Here is a 12,082-nt window from a genome sequence, read left to right on the forward strand (position 1 = left end):
GTAGATAGGAGCCACTGTGTTTGGAAATCTGGTCCTAAACTTTCTTTCTCTAATACAGGGTAGGGCTGGTGGCTCCAGCCCCACCTGCCAGGAGAATGGAGGCTGCTGTCTTTGGTGCAGGCCCCATTTTCTCTATTAGAGCCCCTCAATGCCTCCACTCTGCAGAGTGAGCAAGTGGAGAATGAGGAGATACCGAAACTGACAAAAGGAAGGACATTCAAAGGGAAAAGAGCAGCTAACAAACACGCCAACACTGGGAACCAAATATTGTGGCTGATGCAGAAAACCCTTATGAGAAATAAGGTTAATGTGGGAAACGCTATTACAATATCAGCTTGCGATGCTCGTCTCTATAATTAAATTTTCCTCAATTCCACCTCATCAGATTTCTTGAGATTACCGGGGACTCATCAATAGAAAATTACTCTTGATGAATCATTTTACAAATTGCATTGCTCCCACCTTCGTGTTCGCTGTCACTGGAACATCGCTAACAAATACAATTACCGAGGACAGGAGGGCTGCTCTCGGTGGGCGTAAAGCGACTCCTGGGTCATCCTGGGCATGGGTGCGGAGCACCTTGCCTTCCTCAGAACCCCAGAAGAAAACACTGGACAAATCAGGACCCCATGAATGGCCCCAGGTTACTCTACTGACATGGGGGTGTGTTCAGGAGCACTTCTTTGTTCTGTCCAACAGGTGTTCCTGAAGCAATGAAGACACAGCCACTTATACCCCTCTCTTTCACGTCTGGTTTTGGAAATCCTTAGGGATGCTAAGGATGTGAACTTGATCAAGAAGGGATCTAAGAGCTCCAAGTGGGTGGGATTGGGCCCCGTTAGCTCTGGAGGTGCTGTCTTTTGCCTGGTTCACAGGGGAAGAAGGAACAGAGCTTCCAGCTCAAGAAAACATGAGGTCTCTATCTTTCTGCTTGCTCTGCACAAAGACAGCAGAAGCTGAGCACTCACTGAGATTCCTGTGATAGAGGTTTGTTTTCTTGATTGATTGATTAATGACTGATTGACAGAGTCTCGCTCTGTGGCCAGGCTACAGTCCAGTGACCTGATCTTGCTCACTGCAACCCCATCTCCTGGGTTCAAGTGATTCTCCTGCCTCAGTCTCTGGAGTAGCTTAGATTATAGGCACCTGCCACTATGCCTGGCTGATTTTTTGTACTTTTAGGAGAGACTGGGTGTCACCACATTGGCCAGGCTGGTCCTGAACTCCTGATGTCAAGTAATCAATCTGTCCACCTCGGCCTCTCAAAATGCTGGGATTACAGGTGTAAGCTACTGCACCCCGTCATGATAGTGGTTTTTGTCCATGTACTCAGAACTCCTGTAACCCTTGTTACACTCTTAAAATGTCGGGCACTCTAGGCCTCAGCAAATATAATCTCTCTCCCTCTCTGGCCTCCTCCTGTCCCCTTCACCTGCCTAATGCTGGACTCTAATCAGATTGAGGGTGATAGGACTCTCATTCCAGAGAGGGCCCTGCCGCGTACCCTGGAGGAAGGAATTACCATACAGAGAAGCCAAGGAGGATCCGAACAGACAGGCCTTGCTGGGTTACGTCAGACCCTTTTTGTCCAATAACGTTCTGACACAGTTGTCCATGCTTCCATCATGGATAACCAGTAAAGTCTCCATAAAAGGCCCAAAGGACAGGGTTGGAGGAGCTTCCAGAGAGCTGAACACGTGGTAGCTTCTTCGCAGGAAGGTGAGGAAGAAATCCTCCACCTGCCAGGAGGGTGGTGCGCCCCAGTGCCGTGGGGACAAACGCTCCTGCACCCAGGACCCTTCTAGACCTTGCCCTCTATATGGCTTCATCTGGCTATTTGTGTCCTTTAAAATACCTTTCATAACAAACCAATAAATGTGTTTCCCTGAGTTCTGGGAGCTGCTCTAGCAGAGTAACTGAACCCAAAGAGGGGGATTTGGGACCCCAAATTTGAAACCATTAGGTCAGAAGTTCCAGAGGCCCTAGACTTGTGATTGGCATGCAGGAGGGGGTGGTCTTATGGCACTGAGCCCTCACTCTGTGGTATCTGATGACACTTCTGGGTGGAGAGTGTTGGAACTGAACTGGGGGACACCCAGCTAGTGTCTGCTGCAGAACTGATTGCTTGCTTGCTGATGGGGAAAATTCCCCCATGTATTTTGTAGTTAGAGAAGTCTTATGTATTGATTATCGCAGTGTGAGAGCAGAGGAAAAGTGATTTGAGAGTTTTTCCCAAACAACTCCCTTCGTTACGACTTCAGGCACCTCCTCCTCACAGCTGTGTCCCCATCCTCTTGTGTCATTGGCTAAAGGGCACCCAATCCAGAACTCTTTGAAGCTAATGGGCTGTAATGCTTTCCTGGCTTTTGGGTTTGTGATCTGTTAGAGATGCACGAACAATTTCAAACAGAGAGAGACCTAGAAATCCTGTTTCTAGAAGTTTGTGTTAAGAATGTATCTGCATGAGGACATACAATTTTATGTTTAAGACTCTTCCTTGTTAGGGCTGGCTGTGGTGGGTGGCTCATGCCGGTAATCCCAGCTCTTTGGAAGGCCGAGGTGGGAGGGCTGCTTAAAACCAGGAGTTTGGGACCAGCCAGGGTAACATAGGGAGACCACACTTCTACAAAAATATTCAAAAAAGAAAAAATATCTGGGCGTGGTGGCACACTTGTGTAGTCCTAGCTACTTAGGAGGCTGAGGTGAGAGAATTACTTGAACTCAGGAGCTAAAAGCTACACTGAGCCATGACTGCATCATTGCACTCCACACCGGGTGAAAGAGCCAGACATAAATTCTTTTTTTTTCTTTTTTTTTTTTGAGACAGAATCTCGCTCTGTCCCCCAGGTGGAGTGCAGTGGCACGATCTTGGTTCACTGTAACCTCCACCTCCCAGGTTGAAGCGATTCTCATGCTTCAGCCTCCCAAGTTGCTGAGACTACAGGCATGCGCCACCACACCTGGCTAATTTTTGTATTTTTAGTAGAGACGGGGTTTCACCATGTTGGCCGGGCTGGTTTCAAATTCCTGGGCTCAGGCGATCCACCTGCATCAGCCTCCCAAAGTGCTGGGATTACAGGTGTGAGCCATGGCACTCAGCCAACTTCAGTTCTTGGAAAAAAAAAATAATTTCCTTGCAGTATTATCAATAACAACATAATTATTTATCATCATCGACAACAACAGAAGCTTATGTGTCCACCAATAGGGGAACAGATAGATTGTGGTTCCTCAACCCAGTGGGATATACTCACTTAGAAAGTAAAAAAAAGCAATCTTACAGTATAAAATGTATTGTTTCATTTTTTAAAAATAGCAAAGGTTTTGTGATTTACGATGTGTGTTATGTTTACGTTTTAGAAGTACTGAAAAACCCCTAAAAGGATTCACACCAAACTGTTGGCAGTGGTTTCTCTAGAGGTAGGATTTGAGTAGGGAGAAAGAGTTTCCCCTTAATAAAAGGAAGTGGAAAGGGGACAAATAGAAGCATAAAGGTCAACCCTTTGAATGGAAAAAGAAAAAAGGCAGGCAGGTTAGGAGCTGACCCTGTTCTCCATGGGGATGAAAATCCCGACCTGAATTTCGTGTTAATAATTCCCTTCATTTCCTAACAGCAGCCTTTGACACAGGACCCGTAAAATCGCATATTGTTGACTTTGCCTTTTTTTGCCCTTTACATAAATGCATCATCAATTGTGGTTTATCTGTGATACTTCCCCTCAACATTATGTTTTAGGGACTTATCCAAGCCAACACATGCCCGTGCTTTGCTGATGTTCCCTGCTGCATAGTACTCCATTGTATGAACAGACAGCAAATTGTTGATCCTTTCCAATGTCAGAGAATCAGACTGTTTCTGGTTTTGTGCTATTAAGAATAATTCTCATGTGAGTATTTCTGCACATATCTCTAGGACTTATACCTAGGGGTAAAATGTGTGTGGTACAGTGTGTGTATGCACAGCTTTACTGGGAGATACTAAACCACTTTCTAAACTTGTTTTAGCTTTTTACCCTTCCACTAGCACTGGATGAATGCCTATTACTCTCAACCTTAGTAAGAGGGGCTATTTATTTATTTATTTAAAAACAGAGTTTTGCTCTTGTTGCCCAGGCTGGAGTGCAGCTGGGCCATCTTGACTCACTGCAACCTCCGCCTCCGGGGTTCAGGCGATTCTCCTGCCTCAGCCTCCAGAGTAGCTGGGATTACAGGCAAACACCACGACACCCAGCTAATTTTGTACTTTTTAGTAGAGATGGGGTTTCTCCATGTTGGTCAGGCTGGTCTTGAACTCCCAACCTCAGATGATCCACCTGCCTCAGCCTCCCAAAGTGCTGGGATTACAGGTGTGAGCCACTGCACCTGGCTGTAACACAGGTAGTTATCTGTCACGCATTTCCCAATATGATGGGTGTGAAATGGAACCTGTCTTTGCTTTTAATTGTCATTTCTCTCATTTCTAATGAGGCTGAACATCATTTTCTATGTGTGGGAGGCCACTCATGTTCTCTCTTCCATTTTTTTCCTCCCTCTTGTAGCAGCGTTGGTGGTCATTTTTTTTTTTTTTTTCGTAAAGTGACAGTAAGTATCTTTTGCTTTGTGGGTCATACAGTCTCTTTCACAACTATTCAGTTCTGCCACTGTAACCCTACAGCAGAAATAGGCGACGTGTAAATGAACGAGTATAGTAACTGTGTTCCAATAAAACTTTATTTACAAAAACAGGTAGTAGGCGGGATTTGCCAACTCCTGTTTAGTGGGATTTCTTTATATATTTTGAAGATGAGTACTTAAAAAAAGTAGCAAATATCTTCCACAATTATGTGGTTCATCTTTTTCACCTAGTGTGTCTTATTTTTGATGAGCAGAATTTCCTGCTTTAATTTTTTTAAAATAGCAAACGAGATTTGCTGATACTTAATACCTGCCTGGGTTTATTTCCCATTCTGCCTTCAATGTGATCTAGCCCTCTGCAAGTTCAGTGGGAGAGCATCTAACAGATACGTACCTAAAGCCTAGACAGATGACATCATCTCAGTGTGCAGGTAGGAAATTAGATGGTTCTCTAGGGAGACAGCAGAGAAAAGTACAGAGAGCAAGGAGTGCTATTCTGCAAGGCCGCTGCGTGCCAGACATCCGAGCAGCGCTGCCTGCCAACACCAAAGACCCTCAAAGTCCCCGTACTTCCCCTGCAGAGACACTGGGAGTACTCACCCGACTTGATGGGCTGCCTGTTGGAGAAGGTCAGAGGTGCAATGAGGAATCTTGTCTCTGCAACTGGAACCCAGTGGTGGAGAATTTTCACTGTCCAGACCCCAGGCCTCAGGGGCAAGTTCAAAGGGGGCTTGTAGTGTGTGAATTCAGCAGTGGACTCAATCAGGATGTCGTAGGTGGCTGCGATGATGTTGACGGGATCCACCCAAATGACGGTCACGGTCACGTTGGGTCCCTTCCCCCACTTCTGCATGCCCACCGGCTCATCCATGGGCCCCAGGAGACCCCCAAAGTTGCGGAACAGCCGCTCCTTAGCATCCCAGTCAGTGCCAACCTGTAACAGGGGAGTGGATTCTGAAGTCACTGCGCATGAACTAGGGTGCTAGGTCTCAGGGAGGCCTAGGATCTACTTTGTTAATATACCCATTTTACAGACTCCAACTAAGTCACCTGCTCAAAGGTTGCACAGCTTGTAAGCAGAAGATCTGGGATGTGGACTCAGTCTGGAGGATCACAGGGCCTGTGGTCCTTGTATTAAACCACCAGGCCTCCTGTGCCTGGTACATGGTATGTGCTTTGAAAAGAAAACCTAACATGCACCGAATGAATGAATGGAGGCCTTGCTTGCAGTCCATTCTGTGGAAACATGCACCCTTGGTTTTCCACATCACACACCTCCACTTGGTGCAATGGTTCTGAACAAGAATACAGGTCATGTTTTTACAGCTGCTCTGTCACAAGGCAGGGTCAAGGACAGACCCTCAGCATTTCCTGTCATCGACGGGGGTTCAAATAGCTTTCCTAGGAAGAGACAGCTTCGGCTTTCCCAAGGCACCTGGTGCTGGACGGTAAGCAGAGAGATGTCCTGCAATCCATCCTTTCTGCCAGCCAGCTGGGGGCGTGTGCGGTTGTGACCCACAGCCATCCTCTCTGGGCCGTCCTCCTTCCACTTTTGCCACCTGCACTTTCTTCTATATCCTGTAGTCAGAACGGCCTTGTAAAGTGTCCTCTTACCGCTGCCCCCAGCCTTCTTAGAGCACTCAGAGTCCGAGCTAGCCCCTCCTCCAGCTCCACGACCCCCTCTCCATCTTTCTCCAGGATGCCTTGTTTTAGCCACCTCAATCAAGGCAGGCTCATTCTCAGCTCAGCGTTCCTGCACTGTCTTCCCTGCATGGAATACTCCTTCCTTGCACAGCCAGCCCCGTATGTCTAAGGACACCTCACAGAGTCTTTCCCTGACTGTCCCCCCACCTTTCTTTTCCTTCCTTCCTTTCCTTTCCTCCCTCCGTCCCTCCGTCCCTCCCTTGGCTGCAGTGCAGTGGCACGACCTCAGCTCACTGCAACCTCCACCTCCCAGGTTCAAGCGATTCTCCTGCCTCAGCCCCCTTAGGACCTCCTAGTAGCTGGGATTATAGGCACGTGCCACTATCCCCAGCTAATGTTTGTATTTTTAGTAGAGACAGGGTTTTGCCATGTTGGCCAGGCTGGTCTCGAACTCCTGACCTCAGGTGATCCACCTGCTTCGGCCTTCCAAAGTGCTGGATTACAGGTGTGAGCCACTGTGTTTGGCCAGCACCCCCCAAATTTCAAATGGCCCTTCAGTCACTCTGTGTCATTCTCTACTGCTTTATTTTCTTCCTACAGTGGTGATGAGCACTATCTCAGAGTTGTCTTTTGATGTATTTATTCCTTATCTTCTCCAGCTGTAATATAAGCTGTGGGTGAATGGGGTCCTTACCTGGCTGGTTCTCTGCTCTTTCTTGGTGCCTACTGCCATGCTTAGTACACAGCAGGTGCTCGAGTAATGTTTGTTGAATGAATGGGTAAATGACTTGATCAAAAAAATGAATGAACTAGTGAGATTCCTGACAATGAGCTCTGTTGCTATTTTAAATGAAATGAAATTAGGGGTCATCTACTTTAAAAAAAGAGATCTCCTCCAGGTGGATTAATTTAGTGGTTTTGAGGACACAGCATGTGGACGTTTTGGGGGCAAAGAACAGGTACGGTGTGAGGCTTGTTCTGCCTCTGCGGTCTTCCCATAATTAGCATCCTAATGTGTGTGCATGAAGGTCAGGTGTGGATATATAGACCTACATTCTGAGATTTCCTATGTGCAGGGAAATAGGAGCTGATCTACTTTCTTGTTGCTCATGCAAGAGCTGCCGTGTCCATCCATTCTTTACCCAGGGCACAGGGCTCCACTGCTAACATTTGCTGAGGGATGACAGTGTGCCAGGCAGACGTGTCCATTAACTTGATACTTCCAACTCCATAAAGGGGAGATCCTTGTCATTATCTTTACTTTACAGATGTGGAAACTGAGCCTCAGAAGAGTGCGATAACTCGCTATGGTTAGAGGGGGCAGAGCCAGCATGAGACCCGAGGAAGTCCAACCCTAGAGGCTGCATTCTCATCCACTATGCTACATATTGCCTCCCATTCATTAATTTATTCACACTCTCATTCATTCATTCATTCATTCATTTGTCCAACACATATAAACCAAATGCCTACTGCCTACCAAGGATGGCTGCCATCCATGTACAGTCAAAGGCACATATTTTGTTTCCAGTTTCCTCAGACCAGAGACTAAAAATTAGGACTGAGAAGCCATTCTGAGAATAGCAGAGGTAGTTACTGTTCTGATGTTTATGCAGGGGCCGCCATACCTCCCAGACTTGGGAAATCTTGGTATTTTTCTACTATCCTGTGGATCAGCAGGGACCAGTACCTTCTGAGCACCCCCAGTGCCCAGAACACAGTAGGAATGAAAAGGATACTATTTATTGAAGGAATAAATGAATCATCAGCAGGATTCAGTTCAGGCTTCAAGGTCTTGGAGATTTTTCTAAAGAAACCTGATCTCTATTTTCCTACTTACAACCCCTTTCAGCAACTCTTGGTTCGTGAGTCCTGTCTCTGTCCTGGAGAACTTCTGGTCTGGCTCTGGCTTCACTTCTGCCCCGTCGTCTCTATCCCTCCCTTCCACTTGCTCCTTTGTCCCGGCCACCCTGAGTTACTCTCAGCACCTCATCCTGAAAGGCTGTTTCCTCTGATCTTCTGGCCATCACCCATCCGTTCTCTAGACCAGTCTTCCTTTCCCCCATTACTCCCGGCCAGTGTAAACTCGTCATCTAGATTTTGGCTCAGGCATCTCCTCTACCCAAAAGTCTTTCCTGGTTACAGGTACCACTGAGGTACATCTCTAAGCATCTGATCACCGTAGCTTTTCTCCTGACCCCCACAGTACTGCATGTTTTAATTTATAGGTCTCTCTCTCTCTCTCCAGCTCTAGACCATCAACTCCATGAGGGCAGGAACTGTATCTGGCTTGCTCACCAGCATCTCTCTAGTGTCTGAAACAGTGCTGAGCATATAGTAGGTGATCAATGTATCTCTATTTCTGTATCAATCTACTATAGGTGCTCAGTATAGAGATATGTTGATTGACAGGTTGATTAGCAGACAATAGGTGTTAATATATCTCTATTTCTAGATCTCCATAGACATATATTAGCACCTGTTGTCTACTGATTGATCTATATATATATCGATCATCTACTTATGTGTGTTTATCATCTATCTGTCTCATTAATCTGTCATGTCTATTGTATGTATCAATAATCTATCCATTTGCCTATCTACCCATCTCTGTCTGTTAATCATCGATGTATCACTTAACTATCAATCTATCTTGAGCCTGAACACATATCGAATTGGTAGGGGCTGAATTGGCATGGACTTCCCTCCATGCACTAGTTTTCAACAGATACTAACCAAACAGATGAATGGCCACAGCACTACTCTGGGGTCATATTTAAGGAAGGGATTTCTGACCGGTTAGGGGAAGATGGGAACCCTCCAGGACACTGCCCTTGGATGCTCCAAAGAAATGAGGATAAACATTTCCCTGAAATCTGAGTTTTAAAACCAAGATAACCTGGACAGGAGAGTTTTGGAGCAGGTGACAATGTGGACCTTGTTTCTCAATCGAGGAGCATGAAGAGACAGCTGCTGTCCCCAAGCATGAAGGGTGAGGGGTGGGGCAGCCTGAGCTAGGGCCCTGTTGCTGTCATATGCTCTGTGACCTCCAAGACCTTTTCAAGGTACCTCACTGTGGAAGTCCACCATCTACTGCAGAGTGATCAGTTACCCAAATTGAAATACATATTCAAGTTCGAGCTTAACATACTGCTCCCTGGCTTCCAACCAACCAATGGCTTTCCATTGCATTTATTTATTTATTTTTTGAGTTTATAATATACATATGTATATATACATATAAATTATATAAATATATTTCAATAGGTTTTGGGGGAACAGGTGGTGTCTGGTTACAGGAATAAGTTCTTTAGTGGTGGTTTCTGAGATGCTGGTGCACCCATCACCTGAGCAGTGTACACTGAGCTCCATGTAGTCTTTTATCCCTCATCTCCCCCGACCCTTTTCCCTGAGCCCCAAAGCCCACTGTATCTATCATTCTTAAGCCTTTGTGTCCTCATAGCTTAGCTCCCATTTATGAGTGAAAACATACAATGTTTGGTTTTCCATTCCTGAATTACTTCACGCAGAATAATGCTGTCCAATTCCATCCAGGTTGCTGCAAATACCATTTTTTTGTTCCTTTTAATGGCTGAGTAGTATTCCATGGTGTGTGTGTGTGTGTGTGTGTGTGTATGCGTGTAAATATTTATATGTACACATCACAATTTCTCTATTCACTTGTTGACTGATGGGCCTTTGGGCTGGTTCCATATTTTTGCAATTGCAAAATGTGCTGCTATAAATATGTCTGCAAATATATTTTTTTGTATAATGACTTTTTTTCTTCTAGTAGATAGCCCATAGTGGAATTTCTGGATCAAACGGTAGATGTACTTTTAGTTCTTTAAGGAATCTCCACATAGTTTTCTACAGTGGTTATACTAGTTTACATGCCTACTAACAGCATCAAAGTTTTCCCTTTTCACCACATCCATGACAACATCTATTATTTTTTGATTATGGTCATTCTTGCAGAAGTAAGGTGGTATCGCATTGCGGTTTTGATTTGTATTTTCGTGTTCATTCGTGATGCTGAACATTTGTTCACTGGCCATTTGTATATCTTCTTTTGAGAATTGTGTCTTCATGGCCTTGGGCTACGTTTTTATGGGATTGCTTTTTCTTGCTGATTGGAGTTCCTTGTAAATTCTGGATATTAGTTCTTTGTTGGATGTGTAATTTGCAAAGATTTTCTTCCACTCTGTGGGTTACGTGTTCATTCTGCTGATTATTTCTTTTGCTGTGCAGAAACTTTTAAAATTAAGTCCCATCTATGTATCTTTGTTTTTGTTGCATTTGCTTTTGGGTTCTTGGTCATGAATCTTTGCCTAAGCCAATGTCTAGAAGGGTTTTTCCAATTTTATCTTCTAGAATGTTGTTGGTTTCATGTCTTAGATTTAAGTCTTTGATCCATCCTGAGTTGGTTTTCGTATAAGTTGAGAGATGAGGATCCCATTTCATTCTTGTACATGTGGCTTGCCAATTATCTCTGTACAATTTGTTGAATAGGATGTCCTTTCTCCACTTTGTTTTTGTGTGCTTTATTGAAGAGAAGTACTTGGCTTTGTTTCTGTGTTCTCTATTATGTTCCATTGGTCTATATGCCTGTTTTTATGCCAGTACCATGCTGTTCTGGTGACTGTGGCTTTATAGTATACTTTAAGGTTGGGTAATGTAATGCCTCCAGATTTGTTCTTTCTGCTTAGTCTTGGATTTTTTGCTTAGACAGGACTCCTGGCTATTATGCAGGCTCTTTTTTAGTTCCACATGAATTTTAGGATTGCTTTTTCTAGTTCTGTGAAGAATGATGGTGGTATTTTGATGGGAATTGCTTTGAATTTGTAGACTGTTTTTGGCAGTATGGTCATGGTCACAATATTTTTCTACCCATCTATGAGTATGGGATGTATTTCCATTTGTTTCTGTCATCTATGACCTCTTGCAGTAGTGTTTTGCAGTTTTCCTTGTAGAGGTCTTTCGCCTCCTTTGTGGGTTTGGGTTTGTTCCTGCTTTTGTAGCTCCTTAAAGTATGATCTTAGATTGTCTATTTGGGCTATTTCAGACTTTGAGGTAGGCATTTAATGCCATGAAGTTTCCTGTTAGCACTGTCTTTGCTGTTTCAGTTGATAGGCTATGTCACTATTACCGTTCAGTTTAAAGAATTAAATTTCCATCTTGATTTCATTGTTGACCCAACATTCAGGAGCATGTTAGTTTCCATGTACTTGCATGATTTGGGAGGTTCCTTTTGGAGCTGATTTCCAATTTTATTCCACTGTGGTCTGAGAGAGCACTTGCTGTAATTGTGATGATCTTAAATTTGTTGGGACTTGTTTTGTGGCCTCTCATATGGTCCTACCTTGGAGAATGTTCCATGTGCTATGAACAGAATGTATGTTCTGCAGTTGTTGGGTAAAACGTTCTGTAAATATCTGTTAAGTCCATTTGTTGTATGGTATAGCTTAAGTCCATCATTTCTTTATTGATTTTCTGTTTTGGTGAAGTGTACCAATATTACTGTGTTACTGTTCATCTCATTCCTTAGGTATAGTAGTAATTGTTTTGGGAGCCCCAGTGTTAGTGCATATATATTTAGGATTGTGATTATTTTCCTGTTGGACTAGTCCTTTTATCAGTATAGAATGTCCCTCTTTGTCTTTTTTAATTGCTGTTCCTTTAAGGTTTTGTTTTGTTTGATAAGAATAGCTACTCCTGGGCCGGGCACGGTGGCTCACGCCTGTAATCCCAGCACTTTGGGAGGCCGAGGTGGGTGGATCACGAGGTCAAGAGATCAAGACCATCCTGGTCAACATGGTGAAAC

The 12,082-nt window shown here is 44.5% G+C and overlaps 1 protein-coding gene across 1 annotated transcript in view; it reads right to left on the minus strand.

The window, feature by feature from the left end:
* Nucleotides 1–12,082, minus strand: part of XYLT1 (xylosyltransferase 1) — a 375,167-nt gene that overhangs the window by 9,072 nt on the left and 354,013 nt on the right. The window contains exon 11 of the mRNA XM_017539936.2: nt 5,215–5,548. Coding sequence (XP_017395425.1) covers nt 5,215–5,548 — 334 coding nt within the window. The remainder of the gene's footprint in view (nt 1–5,214; nt 5,549–12,082) is intronic.

Source organism: Cebus imitator, unplaced genomic scaffold (genome assembly GCF_001604975.1).
Source record: "Cebus imitator isolate Cc_AM_T3 unplaced genomic scaffold, Cebus_imitator-1.0 Scaffold122, whole genome shotgun sequence".
NCBI lineage: Eukaryota > Metazoa > Chordata > Mammalia > Primates > Cebidae > Cebus > Cebus imitator.